The sequence below is a fragment of the Artemia sp. Qi Xiang Cuo genome, chromosome 13 (genome assembly GCF_049724085.1).
Source record: "Artemia sp. Qi Xiang Cuo chromosome 13, ASM4972408v1, whole genome shotgun sequence".
In the NCBI taxonomy this organism is placed as follows: domain Eukaryota; kingdom Metazoa; phylum Arthropoda; class Branchiopoda; order Anostraca; family Artemiidae; genus Artemia; species Artemia sp. Qi Xiang Cuo.
Window position 1 is genome coordinate 19720549 of NC_142806.1, and position 19983 is coordinate 19740531.

Genomic DNA, 19983 nt, shown 5'->3' on the forward strand with positions numbered 1-19983 from the left:
ATTGATTTTGGCTGAGGCTATAATATATTGCTGAAGCATGGTATTATTTTAAGGCCAATTTAGTCTAATACTGTTACTCAAATTATAAAAGACAGAAACAAAAACGAAGGGATTAATACTTTGGCTTTTTGTATTCTTTTTCCTTTTTTCTTTTTTTTCTTCTTGTATTTTGAAAAAAAACGAGTGACATTGTTTAATATTATTTTTAAAATATATTTTTAACTTGTGTAAGGAAAAGATGCATGAAGTTAGATGTGTGACAAACAAGTTTCATTTCATAATTTTAAAAAGACATTCCAAGAAATTTGGGACAATCTGTGTTTTGTTTTTTTTTAGGGGGGGGGGCAGCCGAGCCCTGATCCCGGTTGGGATAATTCAATTGGTACTCGTCTTGACAAAAAAAAACAAACAAAAACCAAGGAACTAATACTTTGACTTCTTCTATATTTTTTTGCTTTTTTTTTTCGTCCTGTATTTATTTTTTCTTCAACATTTTCTTTTCTTTTATCATAGTGTATTTTTTTTATTAACACCCTAGTTCTGACTAATTGTAAAAATGTCAGGTAATTCTTTTTCAATAAACTAAACACAATTCTTTTCGAGCAAAGTTTTTTGTGGTGGTTTTCAAATTTTGTGTTTTTAAATTATTTGGTTGTGAGACTAGAAATAACATAATTTAATTCTATTTTAGCATTAAGTTCAATACATTCAATGGTAAATAAAATTTATTCAATGTTAATCACAAACAACAGGTAAAACAATAGGGGATTTTTTTAAGATAGTGAAATGTACTCAAAACTGAAATGAATATCTCTATCCTGTATCAATCACTAAATGATTTATACACAGATTTAATTAAAAAGTATTTGACAAATTATATTAAACAACAAGTAGTCAATACCAGTGAACCTGTTACTAAAAGACCTTTGAGGCTAGCTGCCAAAAGGCAAGACTAGCATTGAAAAAATGTTCTTAAATTTTTATTTCACATGAACGAATTGCCTCATTCCGTTTCATTTAATTAGTCCTGGTTGAACTTCGTTGAAGGAACGATCCTGCTCAAAGGAATTAGCTTTTGCATTATTGACAAGATTTTGTTCGTTTTCGACCAAGTCTTATGAATTTTGAGAAAATATACTTTTTAAAAGATGTCCTTTCGCATGGAAACTATCAACTTTTTGGATTATTCACAGTTGGATTATTTATAGGAGTCTGAAATTATATTTCAGAGTCTGAATTATATATTATAAGAAGTTTGAAATAACTTGTTTGATCATACTGCCTTTCCATTTATAATTGAAAATGAAATGCAAATATAATCCCAGGTGAAACTTTATTGAGGCACTGAGCTAAAAAAAAATTGTAGACATAATAATACAAGGTCGAATATTTCGATACGCGTCCGGAAGCCTTTAACTACTACTACTAACAACTCACCGCAGCATCAAGCCACTTGAGGCCAAAACAAATACGCACGCTCCTCCTCCTTTAACAATAGGGAAAAAAGATATTTTTTTTTTCAACTATAATTTAAAGACAATAGTTTATAAAAGGTGATTTTGTTTAATTAAATTTTTCATTTTTATTTAGTGTTTGTGTTTTTTTTTACAATGTTTAAGCTAGTTTTCTTTAATTTTCTTATCTTTTATTTCTGTTAACACTAGCATAAATCCAGACTTTATGTTTCTTTGTGCAGTCTTTTGGGGAAAATTTTGTCCATAACGTAGACAGTGCCAAGCAGACTTGAGCTCTTCTTTGAATTCCACATTACGTACGTCTGTGTTACATCGTGGATAAGTTCAACATAGTAGCAACCCAATGGGAATCCGGCATGGCCGATTAATAATCATTAAAAACCAATTGATTAAATTTTTCTGAGAAGCATTCCACACTTGATCAGATCTGGAATCCCTGACTCGATTCCACGCTTTTTGAACAGTTTTCTTTTTTATATTCTGATGATGATTGTGATTATGTTAGAGGATGATTATGATGGATTTATGCGTCAGCCTAATGCAAAGAACTTGTTTAAGTGTCAAATGTTGCACCTAGCCACATAGCCTTGAAAATTACGTATGTAGTGTGAAATCTGCTTAAGAGGAATTTATTATTTCTTACACTTTTTCCTTACAGTCTACCCTTAATGGACATAAAAATTTAATTGGATATGTGGATTCAAGTACAAACCCAGTCGGAAATGGAGTATATGAAGTTTTGCTGCTTATGCCCTACTATAAGACTAATATACTTCAACAAATGAATAGTCGGTAAGTGGTAAAATTTGTATTTTTAAATAATAAATTTTTTATTTTTTTTAAATAATAAATTTATTTTAATAATTAATAAATGTTTAAATAATATTTAAATAATCAATGTTTATTTTAAATAATGAATAATAATTGTAGTAATATTTTAAAATTTGTAAATTTTTCAGCAACTTGTTACCAAAGAATGTTCGATACTTACAAGAGTGAAAACTCGCCCTAGCGGCGAAAAAAGAAATCACCAACGCCATCTAGCCTTTGGTGCTTTTGTACCGTAGCCTGAATTATTTCGTACTTTTGTTTTCAGGAATTACAAAATATATGGAGGCTAAAGAAATCAAAATTATTTTCACTTCAACCAGTTACTACGATTGAATATTTTGGATACCAATTTGAGCAAAACCGTAAAATGAGCACTAGAGAAAATTGAAAAGGAAGCATTAAAACTTATATTGTTTTTAATATGCTAATTATCTGGTTTATTAATTATGCTAATTATCTGCCAATTCCAGAATTATTTAGTGTTAAATTGTATGCAAAGAAATATCTTTATTGCAATTCAGAATGAACTTGGTCCAATTGGTTTTGAAATAAATTTATTAGTATTCATTCAAACCAGCCTTGGTAGACCCCCCCCAATCGCTGTGTTCGGGTACATATATAAAAGATGATATCCCTTGGTATAAAAAAGAAGAATAAAAATTCCTCTGACCCCTAAGACTGATTTGAAATCTGTACAAATCAAAACATTTTTCTTTCAGTCTACTAGCTTAAGCTCCGTTGATTTTGAATTAAAATCAAGCATTTTGCAGGCATCAAGACATGGCTAATTGTAGAAAAATCCAAGACCGGTTAGGTTAGGTAATTGGCGCTTGTGGCAAAAAAAAAACAAAAAAACAAAAAAAAAACAAAAAAAAAACAAATATCTTTTTTCAAAAAAAAAATCCTGCTATTTTGCTATATAAGAAAAATATTTTTGAAGAGACAGCTAAGACTCCGACTAAAATCATTTTGTTTTGAAAATCAATTTGGTGCTTTTCCTCAGTTTCATTGGCTTCTAGCAAGCATTAACGTTATTACACGTAGCCTAATCTAACACATAGATCACCATCTAGCATTTGGTGATTTTGTTCCTTTTCTAGCCTACCCTAAACTGTGTCATACCTATCTTTGCAGGAACAATAAAATATGTGGGAGGGTAATTAAAGCAGAATTATATCACCAGTAGACATACCAGCTTAAAAACGACTAGCCTAGTTAACCTGCCAAGATTTTCTTAAGCTAACATAGACGTGCTAAAAAAAAAAGGATTAGCTGTCAATTAAAGAGAAATTTCTGAATTTGGAATAATACTCAGAAAAAAAAATATGCAGATTAGCTGTCACTTGTAGGGAAGTTCCGAGATTTGACATAATCCTAAAAAAAAAAATAACCGAATTAATTATTACTTATAAAGTAATTTCGAAATTTTAAATATATCTTTAAAAAAAGGTTATATAAACTGTCACTTAAAGACAAATTTTGAAATTTTAAGTAATGAAAACGAAGCCCATTAACTGTCACTTGTAGAGAATTATGAATTTTGAAATAATAAAAAAAGAGAATAGCTTTCACCCATTGAGAAATTTTGAAACTTGAAATAAATTGAAAAAATCTAAAAATCTGCTATTTGAGAAAGTTTTCACCCCGTCGCCTTTGCACCATGCAAGAAAAAGTTGTTAAAATAATAAAGATCAGGCTTTAAATTGTATGATCCTAACGTTTAATAGTCTAATTTATGTTAAATGTTTAACATCTGTGTAAGACAGTTGTGTAAGACATCACGTCTGACGTCTGTGTAAGACATCTTCTGAAGACAATTGTCGATGTAACAATTGAAATATTCGTTGTGTTATCTGTTCAACCATATTCGAAAAATTTTAGAACACCTTAGACTACTTGACCAAAACAATTTTCACTTGCCCACTTAGACCGACACAAGAACCACTTGATAAAGCTGACTTAGAAGAGCATGCTGCTTTCCCATCGTAAATAAACAAAAAAGTTTGTTTCAAATAGTAAATATCAAACTTGGAATTGTCTATGATATATTTTGAGGTATTTAAATGTCTTTGATAATCTGAATCATCTGATGATGATTGTCGTGTGGAACAATCGTAATGATGATTGTCGCATGCTTCGTGTTTTTGGCTGTGTTTTAAACACAACGCAGTGGAATGTAAAGCGGCTTTTGTTCAGGTTTGTGTTTTATCTGCAGTGCTTAAGTACGCCACAAGGCATGTGTGCTGTCTGAAGTGTACTATTTGCAGCACAAGGCAGGGAAAAGGTCGTTGACAAGAAGGCCTTTGTTGTTCTTGAGTGGTTTGTGTCTTTTTTCTGTGTGTGTGTTTGTATCTCCTGTGCTTTGTGACTTTTCTTCCTTTTCTTCTTAAATGCATCCTTTAGCATGCATTTTGTATATAGAGGGCACACAGAAACACTTGGGAGGTTTTGAGAGGACAGCAGACAGCACACATGCCTAGTGACATACTTAAGCGCTTCAGATAATACACAAACGTAAACAAAAGCCGTTTTACATTACACTCCGTTGTGTTTAAAACCCAGGAAAAACACGAAACGCGCGACAATCTTCGTAGTGAGGGGGTACACTTAACTACGAAGAGCTGCTTTCCCATCGTAAATGAACAAAACAGTTTGTTTTAAATAGCTAGGATTGAACTCGAAGTTGTATATGATATATTTAAATGTGTTTAATATTCTGAAACATCTGATGGTGACTATCGAGTGAAAATCAATATATTCTTTGCCTTTTTCTGTCCAACCACCTTGGAGAAATTTAGAACACCTTAAACTACTTAACCAAAGCAATGACCACTTGCCCTCGTAGTCTAACACAAAAGACTGCTTGTGAATACTAACTCCTCCCTCCTATAGAGCTTTGCGGGTGGAATTTGTCCTCAATTTTTTTTCATTTTTTTTGCGATTTTGTGAGATTGAAGTGGCGTATAATATATGGGGTATTAAAATTCGTATCCCTTATATAAATTTGTGTCCCTGATTAAAATTGATATCCCTTGTATAATGTAAGGGATATTTAAATTTGTTTAATCTGAATTTGTTTAAATTTTTATAACGGGTCTGCTGACCTGTTGCGTGAACAATCGAAACGTTCGGAAGTATCTTCGGCTTTTTCTGTAAAACTAACAAGAACTGAAGACAGTTTAGACGATTTGAACAACAGGCTGACCACTTGATCGCTTAGATATTTATACCGACACAAAAGATAACTTCAGAACACTTTAACTGCTGAGGTTATTGTGCCTTTCCGTCATAGAAGAAAAAAGCTTTTCAATAAATAAAACTTTTTTGGAATTGACGCTACCTTGTCTTGACAGTGACTTGTTGCTATCTTCAAAAAGCCCTCATCTTTTGGAATTGTTTTGTTCTTGAGAATATAGTTAAAGTACTATAGTTATAATTTTTGTAGTCATAGTTAAATTATTGAGAATATAATAAATAATTTGGACAATAGGTGTAAAAAAAACTTTGTGAAGACTCTTTTGTGAAGACTGGAGACAAATATTTTATCCCTCCCCCAAACACAGAATTTCAGGCCCCCTTACCCCCCCCCCCCCCGCCTAAAAAAGTCAGCGCATCCTTGGTATCCAGTGGACTGATAAGACCAATGATGCCTTTATACGTGAAAAGACAAAGCAGCCGGTTGTGATCGATAGAATTATGACTAACCAATGACGTTATTGGGGACACATGGTGCGGATGGGCGAGGGCCGCCTACCCCATGATGTGGGGTGCTGGGTTCCTCCCGGCATCAGAAGACGGTAACAGAAGGCAACACTAGGCAAAGGCCTTGAGAAGAATGCTGCGCTGCTGAAATTGTCGCTCGAAGAACTTTGATCAAAAGTACAAGAGAGGTCGTCATGGAGAGTCTCTGTTGTCGCCTTATGCGCCAGCCGGCGTGGAAAGACCTAAGCAAGCTTTTAGAATAGGAAAAGGCTTTTCTGGGCCTGAAGTATTGAAGATTTCTTCGGATTTGAATCCAACATTTAAATTTAAATTTGAATCAGAAATTATAATTGTCGAAAAAGAAAGGTTTTTGTTTTGTAGTTATCATTAAGTTCAATTCGAATTACGTATTAACGTGTTTTTGTTTCTACTTTCAGAATAGGAAAGGGTTTTTCTGAGCCTGAAGTATTGAAGATATTTTGTGATATGTGCGAAGCTGTTTCTCGTTTACATCACTGCCAGACACCAATCATTCATAGGGATCTTAAGGTAAGAAGCTTTGGTAGGGATTTAGAAAAAATATGTGAAGATAGTAGGTATAGGGGAAGTAGGGACCTATGGATTCCGGTACAACAGAGGAAATTATTTATATACTTTTACGTGAATGATGTACTAGAGGAATTAATCCCACTGGTTTGCCCAAACGACGCCCTTACCAAAAGAAAAGTTTAGGTTTTTAAAAGATCCGTGACACCTTTTGAAAGAGCTAGACTTGAAATCCTTTGTTGGTAAGGACGGGCATTTGAGTTGTGCTATCGCTGGTTATTTGCTTTGGAACGGGAGTCAGTGGCGTAAAGCTCAGCCAGAAAAGCTCAGTGGCGTAAAGCACAATTTTTTATTCAGAGGAAAGCTTTCGGTGGGATTTATCCACGGAAAGTTTTGCGCGGGGGGGGGGCGATTTCCTGTGATGATTTAAAGAATGGTCAGAAATTAAATAAAAAACAAGTTTTTTTTTCAACTGAAAGTAAGGAGCTACATTAAAACTTGAGATGAACAGAAATTTTTCCGCATATAAGGGGTCTGTCCCTTCCTCATCCCTCGCTCTTTAGGCTAAAGTCTTAAAGTCCTTTAAAAATAATTCTTGTTCAACTATGTGAGTCCTTGTGTTTGAGTAGTCTTTCTTAAAGAATTGTATAAAAAAAAAAAAAAAAAAAAATCAAACTTTATCGTAAAGCACGAGGGTAAAAGAATGGTAGCCCTCCCCCTCACATATGGAATAATTTCTGTTCCTTTTAAGTTTTAATATTGCTCCTTACTTTCAGTTGAAAAAACTTATTATTTTTTTTATTTAATTGCCTCGTGGCGATTTTTTTTATTTTGTTTTCTTGGTTGTTTCAAAATTATGAAGCTTGTAGGGCATTACCAAATTTTTGTCAGTATTGTCACGCTGAACCATAAAAATAAATAAGCAAAACTGACTAGTTAAATTTGACAACTATTTTTCTACGTAAAAATTCAAATATTAACAGTTTATTGCTTCCCAAACACAACTTTACCTTCAAAGGAAAGCTACATATTCTTAAGGTGTTTCGTGTTATAGGTTTTGGTGGATTTTACGCTGGTCTTTCACCCCGGTTTATTTTTATTTTGCGGTCGCTATTACCAAAATCTACATTAGTGCGTATGGTATTAATCTAAAATCTACATTACGCTACTACACGCTGCTACATTGTGTGCGCTACTACAAAATCTACACTAGTGCGTATGGAGGTATTTTCATCAAAATTTTAATATCTCGTTTTCCTAATTTTTGTGATGACTGTGCAAGTGGCCAATTAACCAATTTAAACAATGATACTTGATTTCAACTGCCCTTAGTCCTCACCTTACCAGGGAAGGTAAGGATTAAGGTAACTGTCCTTAGTCCTGTCCTTAAAGGTTGTCACTGGGAATATAATATTATTCAAAGATTTGCGAAGAATCCCAAGGTTTGAAAAAAAGACCTGACGATATTAAATAATAATAATGCATAAACTTATTCTAGTATACTTTTAGCGGTTAATGTTTTAATAAAAGGGTATCTAAAAAAGAATGCCGGACTTAAAATTCTCTTAATTTTACCTGTTGTTGTTGGCAACATTGTTTTCCTCCTTTTTGTTATTACTGATTGTTGAGGTTGTTTTAGGTCTTGATTTATTGATTTAGTCTTGAAAGTGATAACACCTTTTTCTGGATTTTATGAACTTGAAACTCGGTAGGATGTTAAATTAATTCAGTGACCGGTGTTAATTGCGTGATCATTTTTTCAAAACATTTTTATACGGATTAAAAATTTTATAATCTACTGACCTAGTTCCTGCACATTTATTTATATTTTGTAAAAATGGTTTGAACTCGAGTTATATCAGTGATGATATTAGAGAATAACCATCAATCAGTGTGAATATAATATAAATAAATAAGACATCCGATATTTAGAGGCAATTACGCTGCGATTGAGATGGGGTGGAGAGTTGTTAGCAAGAGCCGTGGTACCCGCTGGGCTTGCCCCTTAAAATTGCGGGGACAAGGTAGACAGCCTTCACCGCTTCCCTTACTTCTCTCGCAAGGAAACCACCAGAAAAATATTGAATGAATTAAATTGGTTACTGGCACTTTTGCTTAATTTATAAAGCGTTTACCATTCTTTTGGATCTGGTAGGTCCTATTCTAACTGCCATACTCCTTTGAGTACAACAATTATTTTTTCACCTATGATTCCTCCTTAATTAGTTCAACATTCATTTAGCATTTGAACGAGCAAGACTTGTTGTGAGTATACTATACCTGTTTATTATGTCCAGAGAGGATGAAAAAAATTGCATTATTGTCCGGTGCTGAATTTTGTTCAGCAAAACGTTGAGAAAGGAATTGATGATGAGATGATTAAGAAGTTTGGTGCGGAGTTTTTTGACGTTAATGTATTGTGAAGGCGAAGAAATGGCTTGGGTCCAAGCTGTATCCAGAAGGTTTATTTCAGAAGCGAACTGGATCGAAAGCGTCACTGAGCCATCTAGGTGATATTCTGGACTTTATTAAGAATGGTAATACAAACGATTTTGAAATCCCAGTATTTGTTATTCTAGGCCCACATTAAATGCCATCAATATCAACCGCAGCTTATTCTGCTCTTTATTTAAAGATTGAATCACCTACCTGTCCAGTTAAAGAAAATCTCTAATATGCTTGAGACACCATATTCCGCTGCTATAATAGTCTTGCTACAGCCCCTTAAAACCTGCCAATAACTACTCTACTATTATTGTCTCTAAATTCCCACCATTTTTTAGGAATCTAACAAACCATAAGAACTCTGCTGATAAACTAAACGTCTAAATTTTAAATACCAATGCCTGGCTGTTGAGAGATAAGCTTTTTGTGAATATTGAGAAATCTGTCGCCTCTGATTTCTGTGAGTCTGTGAGGTCTGTTGTTTCGGGTGCTGACACGAAGATTTTGCTGAAGCGGTACCTCGGAATGGAAAAAGAAAACCTACTACCATTTGATTCGAGTGAATTGAAAATTCACTCAAGAGTGGAGGACGTAATTTGTTTGTGTTGTCCTGAACTATCAAGTTAGTCTTGATGGACTTGATTGGTATAAGTGACACGATAAAAAATGATGTGAAATTTGGATATATTATTTTCAGTGGTTATGACTTCATAAGTGCACTGTATTATTGCTTTAAGTTCAGATCTCTTGATCCTGCCCTAAAAAAATGCAACAATCAGATGGAAAAATGTATATACTCGGCTGGTAGTTATTATTTCTTCAAAGATACATCCTGTACCAACATCCCTAACTGTGTAAACAGCAGCGAGTACGCTGTTTTTGTAGAATTCTTTTTCCGTTGCTCAAGTCGTGCATTGTACCTAGTATGAAATAATGATGTTGGAAAAGGTATGGCTTGTATTACAGATTATAAACAAAAAATATAGGAAAGAGCTCATCATTAATAAGTTTTTGGACAAGCACAGTATTACCTGTGTTCGATAGCATCTTTTCTCATATATAATACCAACCAAAGGAAACTGAAAGGGAATCACGTTGTGTTTGTGAATACTGCATTATGTACGTGTGATGGACCTTCTATAGGCCATGCCTGTACTTTAAAATACGTTTCTTTTTCACCTATAATGCCAGTGCTGTTTCACATTGAAGAAAACATCTTGGCCACGGAAATCGCTAGTATGACGTGTATCAATGTATGTTTTCTTAGGTATCATAATTCTGTCCAGACACTGAATAAGATTGCCAAGGCCTGTAGTGTTTTGAAAAAAGTGCCAAAATCTGCATCATTTTTTGTTTACCAATTTATTGTGGCTGGGTATTTTAATGCTGCTATATTGAATTAAAACATCCGATTAGATATGGTGTTTCAGTCTTTGTCCAAGCTTAAGCCAATGGATAAGAATTGTCCATTTTCATTTATTCATCATTCTGGGAGCCATACTAATATAAATCATGTTCTTTGTTTTCCAAATAGATCAGTTTCAATTGTTTCTGTTCATAAAATCGAAAGTGATATTGACCACCTACCAATTTCCTTTTCGTTTGATATCTCTCTGTCACCAGATATTTCACGCATGAATCGTAGATGGTTTACCAGGTGAGATTAGAATAAGGCTAATTGGGCGCTCTACATTTCTACTCTGACAGCTTTTTTGTCTACTATAAAAGTCCCTTCTCAGCTACTTCAGGTTGGATCTAAATTTGTGAATGATAAGAATTTTTTGAATAAATATTATTTTGATATTATATCATGTATGAAGGAAGCCGAAGGAGTGGCTGTTCCTGAGGAACGTGTAAAATTTAATACACGGAAGCCTGAAGGGTCGTGGGACCCAGTTCTAAAAATAGTGAAGAATAAAGCCAAATTTTGGCTGCGTAAATGGGTTTCTTGCGGACGACCACTTAACAGGGTAGTATTTGAGCTTAGACAGAAAACTAAATTAGAGAATAAAAAGTATTTACGATCTGCAAAATCTAAAATTTGTAAGTTCCCGACAAGTAATTTAGATTGGAAAGAGCTAGTAAATTCAGTAAAAATTGATGATTTTTTTTCAACGAGTACCCCAATTAGCCCTGCTGCTAGGTGCAATTATTATGATCAGATTTTTAACACCGTAAACCATCTCGTTCATGCTACATTTATGAAGCTTCTTAATTCTTCGCTTCCTGCTTCACTCCGCCAGAACCAGATCCTCCCAGTTCATTTCTCTTCGGTGGTATAGCTATAAAGAAGCTCAAGTCAAGTTCTACTGATGGTGATGGCATAAGTGCCAAACACCTAAAGGTTGACTGTCCAGCTCTTGCCCAACATCTACAACTTCTTTTCCAAATGTGTTTATGTACCGCTTTTGTGCCTGAAAGTTTTTTGTACGGAATAAGTACCGCAATTTTGAAAAAAGGAAAAATTCCAAATGAGTGTCTATTTAACAGACCGTTAATTGTTTCCCGCAACATAAAAAATATTTTCGAGCGTCTCCTCTTCCCTCCAACTAACTCTTCCGCAAATTTTGATGAAAACCAGAGCGGGTTTTCAGCTGGGGTAGGTTGCCAGCAAGCACATCGAGTTTTGGCGAATGTTCTTACTGAGACGACTAAAAATGGATTCGAGTTACATTTATGTGCCTTGTATCTCTCCAAGACCTTTGACACCGTTACCCATTCCCAAGCTATTTTTCTCTTTTTAGTCACGGTATTAACATTTCGGTAATTTTTCTTCTTAGATATTGGTATTCCAATTCTTTTTTACGGATTGAAACTGACCTTAGTGTTTTCGAAAGCAAAATTCCAGTGCGGCGTGGGGTCCGGCAAGGTGCCGTCCCTTCTCCATCTATTTTTAAATTTTGTATATCATCTATTCTTTCTTCTCTCCCACCTGCTTGCATTCGTAATCCCATTAACATCTTTTATCCTGCTGATGCAGATGATATCCTTTTGATCAGCAGGACTAAAAAGGGGCTTTCCCTGTCTGTATCAACAATAGCATCTAAACTTCATACCATTCGACTTTCTCTTAATCTTTCAAAGTGTGAATATCTCTCATTTAATAGTAATAATGTGACCCCTCTAGTTTGCGGATCTTTTTATGTCCCGTCGGTTCCTTGTTTCCGGTGGCTGGGTATCATTGTTAGTAAAACACTAAAATCTTTCCGAAAGTTCGTCGTTGCTTATTGCAAGATGAAAATTCAGTCAAGTTATTCTAAAATTGTCGCAAATTGAGGTAGATACAATATAAAGTCTCTTGCTAAATTATATTTGGTTTTTACAGATCACTCGGTTTTGTTTCTGTCTGGAATTTATCCTATTTTTCACCAAAAAGATATCAGATCACTTCAGTCATATTATTTCCGGTTTTCCCGCTCTCTACTCTATCTGCCTCCATGGTATAGAAATCGGAATCTCATATCGGTTTACGGTCTTCTGGAGATTGGGTCACGGCTTACGGAACTTGCCAGCAAACTACACCAGTCTACATAGAAGCATCTGCCAGCCCACAGTGGCCTTACTCGTTTGCTGTAGTTTTTGTTCTTTTTTTTGTTGTTGTTGTTGTTGTTTGAAGTGTTGTTGAAGTTGTAATTTTTTTTCTCCGCAATAGTAATTTAAATAGTAAGTAATTAAATTAATTTAAATTATTCATGAACAGGTAATGTTCAAACATTTCAAATATGAAGGTCTAAATTATTAAATGATGCTCCATTCAGTCCTGGTCCCTTGTATTAAGTCTTGGCCTGTCTTTTGTCATAAATATTTTTTTTTTTTTGTTTTTTTTTTTTTATCTTGAACGTTTTCTCTTCTTTGGTTAATCTGCTCTTATGAAGTTTTTAAGTTTTATATACTCATGTATGAAGTGAATTATCTACTTTTTTCGTTATACTCCACAATTATCATTTTTGTATATGATGTGGGTTAAAAATAAATTATTATTTTTAATACTGTGCTTTTGTTTTCCAGGTTCATGTTTGTTGTGTATAGTCCCCTTTTATAAGTAATTTCATTTATAGTAGGATCAAATCCAGCGTTCTTTTTCAACAACCGAAAAATCCGAAGTATATATATACTTTCCCAAAGATCCGAAACTCAGAACCGAAATTCCAAGATTGTTGGTAAGTCTCAAAAACTGGCACTGAGTAACCGATTTTTGGATTTTAGAGGAAATTTAAATTACCCTTTTTTTAGGTTGAAAATATTCTTGTTGGAGAATCCGGGCATTACTTACTCTGTGACTTTGGGTCAGCTACAGCCAAAGTATTAAATCCTCAAACTCAGGGTTCAGCTAGTGTTGAAGAAGAAATACAGAAATATACTACCCTTTCTTACAGAGCGCCCGAAATGGTAGATCTTTACCCAGGGAAACCTATCACAACTAAAGCTGATATATGGGTAAGTAATTTTCTGCAGATTCAACTAAAATCTACTTCATTATCACCAAAATTATGCAGAGAAAGCGAGTAGAGAGTTGGAATATAATAAGTCCTTGAAAATGTTGTACTGTTCAGCTATCCAGATGGTCGCCTCACCTCTTCATTCCTTTGTTCCCAGTTTAAACGACTTAGCGTTCTTAACATCAGGTTTCAAAGATATTCTTGCACCCTGATTTCTCAAAACACCCCGAAAAATCTTACATTTTGCCAACATTTTTCATCTAGGATGATCAAATCACCAGCATAAACGAAGTCTAGGAGAGTTTTACTTTCCCATTTGAGTCCATGCTCTTCCATAGGACAGTGTCATGCTTCTTAGGACAGGTTCCATCAAATTGATTCATATAAGTGGTGATAAAGCGTGCAAGGAAGTAAGGGCAAAACCAGAAATCTGATTGGGTTGGGGGGGGGGGTAAAATCTAAAATCTTCTTCTTACGTGGACCCCTGCAAGGAAGTCATCCATGCAAAATGAAAATGTATTTTCTGCTATTTGTCTGAATTTTGGAAGGTCTCAGTGAGGGTTCTAGGCCTGGGCCTAGCTGCCTCCCCCCTCCGTTTTTCTGACATTTGACAGTAAATTCCTTTTATTTTATATTTTTACACCCCTATGGTATGCCCCCCCTCCCCCAGATTATGAGGCCTAAAACCACAACTTGACGGTCTTTCAACAGATGAATTCTTTGCTATATTCTTTTTTTTTCTAATATATAAAACAAACTACAGAGACAGTTCAGCAAGAAAAAAAAAACAAGTTAAAAATGCTGAGCATACGCAAAAAAAAAAACAACAAACAAATAAAGAATATGCCAAAAAACGAAAACGACACAAATAACGATGGAATGTACTAAAAATTCAATTCAATTCAAACTTTTAATTTCCTCCGTATACGAAGAGTAAAAAAATAAATAAAAATAATAGCCGCTAATCAACAGGCCATAAAATTATTTTAAACTATATAACAACAAGTACGCAAAGGCCTTCAATCAAAATTACCACACAAATTAACACTTCATTCAATAGATAATAAATTAACGCTTAAAATTAACACTTCACAAATTAACACTTCATTCAAAAATTAAATCAAATAAAATAAATTAAGCTTCGTGCGCAGCTCTATATAAATTATGAGAAAAAACAGGTAATTTGGATAAAAATTTCTTTTGCTTTTTCTCCAAAACATCAACAGGGTTTTTTATTTTATATGTATTCATTAAAAAAGTATTTGATTCAGATTTAGAAAAGCGGCAAAGGAGCTTAGCAAAATTAAAACGGGAGAAGCGATAAAAAAACTAAAATCTGAGGCAAAGCGACTGTATTATATACCCGAGCCAGTTATTTCCGAGAAAGAAGATCGCGAAGACAAATTACTGCCCTAAACTAGACGCCATTCTACTTTTAACTGCTTTGAAATAGAAGCACGGCATAGAGCTAAAGTTGGTCCATAAGGCACACCAAGATATAAAAAAGATTCCAATGGTTTTAAAATACTATCATAAATACAAAAAGAAATTTCTGAATTAACAAGATCATTAGCCTCAGGACCAAGAATTAAAAACTAACACTTTTCAGGGCGAAAACGAAGTCCATGCCCACTAAAAACATTTGCTAAAAAATCTACATTTTGTTGAAGTGACTGAAGTGATCGACTCAAAAGGAGTAGATCATCTGCGTAAGCAATCCACGACAGAACATAACCTTTACCATAAATAAAAGTCAACTGAATTTGATCAAATAGCCCCGAAACAGTAATATTGAAAATCAAAGGAGAAATAATTCTTCCTTGTCTCAGCCCCCTACATAACTTAACATTATAATCACTAAACTGATTCTTCCACTTAATACGAATACGAGAGGAGCCATACCACTTTTTTAAAACCAAAACTACTGGTAGTGGGACTTTATTCTTCAGAAGCGCAGTCATAGCCCAAGAATGGATAATTGAATCATACGCCGCCGCAAAAGCTAACGCAAGTGTATAAACTCTATCCCATTGCTTACAAAAGGATATTATTCTTGAAAGGAGGGTATGAGCAACATCCATGCTTAGACCCTTGCGGAACCCAATTTGATTCAGGCCTTGGTTACAAGACTCCAGATACTTTAATAAAACTAACTCAAAAACTTTGCTAATCTGGCACGAAACAGTAATCGGCCTGTAATCAGAACATCGATTCGTATTCCCTCCTTTGTTTTGAAAGGGGTGAAGGGGTAGCACGAGAAAAGCTAGTTGGAAGAACTCAAGAAGAAAGAATAGTAGTAAAAAGAGTAGCGAGGAGAAGGATTGCTTTGGGGGATGCCCATTTTATATGGTTTGAGTGTATACTATCATGATCAAAAGAATGCTTACTTTTTAGAGCTTTAATTGCTACCGTTATATCTTCAACAGAAACAGATATTTTACTATTTGGGCGGGGCTTTGAAATTTCTTCCGATAATAAAGAGTCAAGCCGTGATTCAACTGCCGCATCGCCGGATGAAAAAACATGATTATAATGAGTTATCCAATCATCTAGTTTCAGAGAACTATTAGAATCTGGTGAACAATTATTATTACGACGTCTAGAATTAACCAAACTCCAAAGCTCATTCTTATCACTAGTAATCCTTGAACCAATTTCATCTTTTATAATTTCATTATGCAAACGCAACTCAGCCCGAAAAATGCGTTTAGTTAATTTCATACCATCATAAAATGATCCAGATCGCGGTTTTCCCGCGCAATTCCAAAGGTAACAAGCTTGAGATGCATTCTTTTGGCTTTGCTTTAAAATCGGATTAAGGTTCCAACCTAAAACACGAGATCTACGACGGAAAGAATCAGTCGTAAATGCTTTATTAGCCCCGACTTTTAAACTATGAACAATTTCAATGTAAAATAGATCAATATCAATTTGATCAACATCCTTAGAATAATTTACAATTATTTTAGCTAAAAGAGCATCTGATTCTTCATGATATTTCTACACTTTTTCCCGATCCCAGATCATTTTATTTACATTTTGACTAAAACGATGGATAATTTTAAAAGATGGAATTTGAATATTTAAATGAAAAGAAAGGTAAAAATGGTCACTAATAGGTATATCAAACCCAACATGAACAGGCTGTGACAATAACGCTGCATTTGAAAGAAACACATGGTCTAGATTAGAGCAAGAATCAGAATTATGGACACGCGTAAAATCCGCATCCTTTGAAACTAAAGTAACAACCAAAAACAAAGATAAAAGAGCGGAGGAGCAGACATCAGAGATAGCAATGTTGCACTTAAAATCCCCGCAAATAAACTACTGGAAATCTGCTGGAACTTTCACCAACACTCGAGATAAGTCTAAACAAAAAAAATGGAAATCAAAATCAGAACCAATAGTATGATAATTTGTTGGTAAATAGCACGAGAAAACGATAATCCCTGGGATTCGAACAGCAACAAAATAACGATTAACGGCAACTACTGAAACTGGAATATTCTCTCGAATAAAAATGCAAACCTCTCCAGATGGGCGTTCACCTGTAGGTGTAGCTGGAGATATAAAACACTTAAACTGCTGCGACAGGCTCGAAAGAAGACTAGTAGAGTGGTCTAGGAGGTGATGCTCTTGCAGACACAAAATATCCAGATCGCGCAGCATAGACTGCAATACATGTTGTTTATCACCAAAACCATTCAGATTCAGAGATGTAATCTTTGCACTAGTCATTTTTTATTCTTTGCAACTTTTTCGGTTAACCGTTTGCAGCGAAAGCTAAATCCAGTATGCTCATGAGATCCTCAATGGAAGCAACAAGGTTCATTCTGGCAAGGGTTGTTCATAGAATGAGAGTGTTCACTACCGAGGCATTTGAGACAACGTTCCACGCTAGAGCAACCCGACGATATATGCTCTAGCGACCCGCATTTGTAGCACATTCGCAGTAAAAACTTATAATCATTAAGCCGGAAATGTTCGTAGCCAATGTGAATCCCATGACGCAAATAATGAGACTTAGCCGTCGCCAAACGGAAGTATTCACGATATGATTTTGAAACACCGATGCGCTGTATCTCTTCGATACCTTGGTTAGAAGCACACACACTCTCTGGATCGATCGAGAAGTCCAGTCGTGATAATAAACCGACAATTCTTGATTTCCGAACCTCTGTTTTTCTGACCTTTTCATTCAAACAGGCTTTCAAGTTTTCGGCGTCTTGTCTTTTCGTATGAATGACCCATTTCTGTTGCTGGGATCCTGATTCCTTAGAAAGTGAAATCCGCACTATACCATCAGCTCCATCCAACGATTTCAGAAAAGCTTCACGCTTTAAGGGATCATCACAATCTTGTGGTGGTGAATCTACTACAAGACCCACTGTTTCTTACTCGCTATTCAGCGGCGACCAAGATTTATCATTGAGTTTTTCTTTATGTATACAGCTCAAAACTTCTCTCTGTAATCCGTCACAACACTCTTTCACCAAAGCAGGAGTCTCCGCTACCTTACTTGTGACGTAATCAAGTTTATCAATTATGCTAAAAAGATGCCGGTCCCATAGGTTTCGGATCCCAGGTATGGCACGGCTAAAGTGAGCATTTTGATCCGTATCTATCGCAGGTATCGCATCACTTGCAGTCATAACGAATTTCAGATTTGGCAAGCGAGGGGTTGCATCCTCAGAAATAAGGATGTCTAAAATATCCTGTGACAGGCTTTGCTTAGCAGAGGGGCCGCGACGTGCAAGGAGTTTATGCGTGGGGTTCACTAGAGATGTTATGAGGCTTCTAGCTTGATAAAGATGATCATTAGAATAGAAGTTTGCACACGAAGATACACAGGAGGCGGACGAAATTCCTGACTGTAGACTGCCGGAAAAAACTTAAAACTGGTGAATAAACAAAGAGTCTCTGAAGAAGGCGGGATCTGCGGGGAAGCAGGTTTATCAGCAAATTTCTCGCAGCAGTCAGAGCACTGATATATTATAATACTTTCTTTCTCAATGCTCTGAAGAATTTCACAGCGGTTATGGCAGAGGCGACCACAACCCCCAGCAGATGTGTTGCAAATAAGTGTCCCAAATGTGTTGCAAAATATTTTTATCTTCAATTTAAGTTGATAAAACAATCAAGCTGTATTACGGGTCATCAAACATATGTTTAATGTATATGTTTTATGTTTATGTATTATGTTAAAACATATGTTTTATGTTTAACTAATCAAACATTTAAGCAAAACATCCGTTTAATTTTATATACTAAAAAATACTAACTTAGCCGCTTCTTAGCCGCTTAGAGGGTCCATGCAAGTAACTCACTTTTGGAAACCAAATTATATTTTAAACGGGCAAACTGTCTGCTAGCTGTGAGGAGGTATCCCAAGCTGTGAGGAGGCTTAGTGGAGGTATCACAACCGAAGTAAAAAATCAGCTGGGAGTAATAACGAAAGAGGAGCGTTTGACAGACTATCTATTTGATGCTGATGTTTGCTAGGTCTATTAAAAAAGGATTTTTTATTTTATTTTAGTAAGCTCATTTTAGAAAATAAGGAAACCTTTAGGGGCTATTAGAGCCTTGTGGAATATGAAAATAAAAATTGAATAGAGGCCAAAAAGCATTTAACACTACTGTTAAAGGTGCTAAACCTATTTATTTGAAAACGATGTTTCTTACGCCTATTGAAAAGGCAAAAAAACATTCCAGAAATTTGGTAACTTCCTTTTAGATGCCATGGAAAGCTTAAGGGGTTATTAAAACATTCGGGATATGAAAATGAAAATCAGAGAGAGGCCAAAAAACTTTAACATTACTATTAAAGGTTCCAAACTGATTTATTTGACAACGATGTTTCTTACGCCTATTGAAAAGAAATGCAGAAATTAGTAACTCCGTTTTAGATACCAAGGAAAGCTTAAGGGGCTATTAAAACCATTGGATTATGGAAACAAAAATCAAATAGGGGCCAAAAAACTTTAACACTTGTAGTAAAGGTGCCAGACCGATTTATTTGACAATGATGTTTCTTACGCGTATTGAAAAGCAGAAAACCCTTTACCTAGAACTAAAACCTTTTGGAATTAAAAATAAAGATAGAAAAGAAACTCAAAAATTTCTTTGCACTATTCTTAGAGGTGGCAAATGGATTTATTAGGTTTTGACGTTTTTAAGGTTTTTAAAAATATTTTCTTTTTTTTGTTGAATTTCAGTAACGGCCTTTCTCGGAACAAGACAGTCTTAAGAGGCTATTTAAACCCTTCAGAATTTGAGACATAAAATCCAACAGATACCAAAAAACTTTTAGAAGTTTTGTTAAAAGTGCTAAATGCATTAATTAGATGCTGATGGCTTTTAGGCCTATTAAAAAAGGAAATTATTGGAAGCTAGTAACCCGTTTTTAGGAAACAAGGAAAGCTGAAGAGGCTATTAGAACCTTCTGGAATTTGAAACTGCAAATCCAACAGGAACCAAAAAATTTTTCGACAATATAACAGAGGGGCCAAACAGATTAATAAGATGCTGATGTTTGTTAGGTT

At 34.9% G+C, this 19983-nt stretch overlaps 1 protein-coding gene across 2 annotated transcripts in view; it reads left to right on the forward strand.

The window, feature by feature from the left end:
* Positions 1–19983, forward strand: part of LOC148945049 (serine/threonine-protein kinase sel-5-like) — a 123508-nt gene that overhangs the window by 17062 nt on the left and 86463 nt on the right. For both annotated transcript variants that reach the window (XM_089099385.1, XM_089099386.1), the window contains exons 4-6: positions 2134–2267; positions 6446–6557; positions 13233–13436. In XM_089099385.1, coding sequence (XP_088955511.1) covers positions 2134–2267; positions 6446–6557; positions 13233–13436 — 450 coding nt within the window. The remainder of the gene's footprint in view (positions 1–2133; positions 2268–6445; positions 6558–13232; positions 13437–19983) is intronic.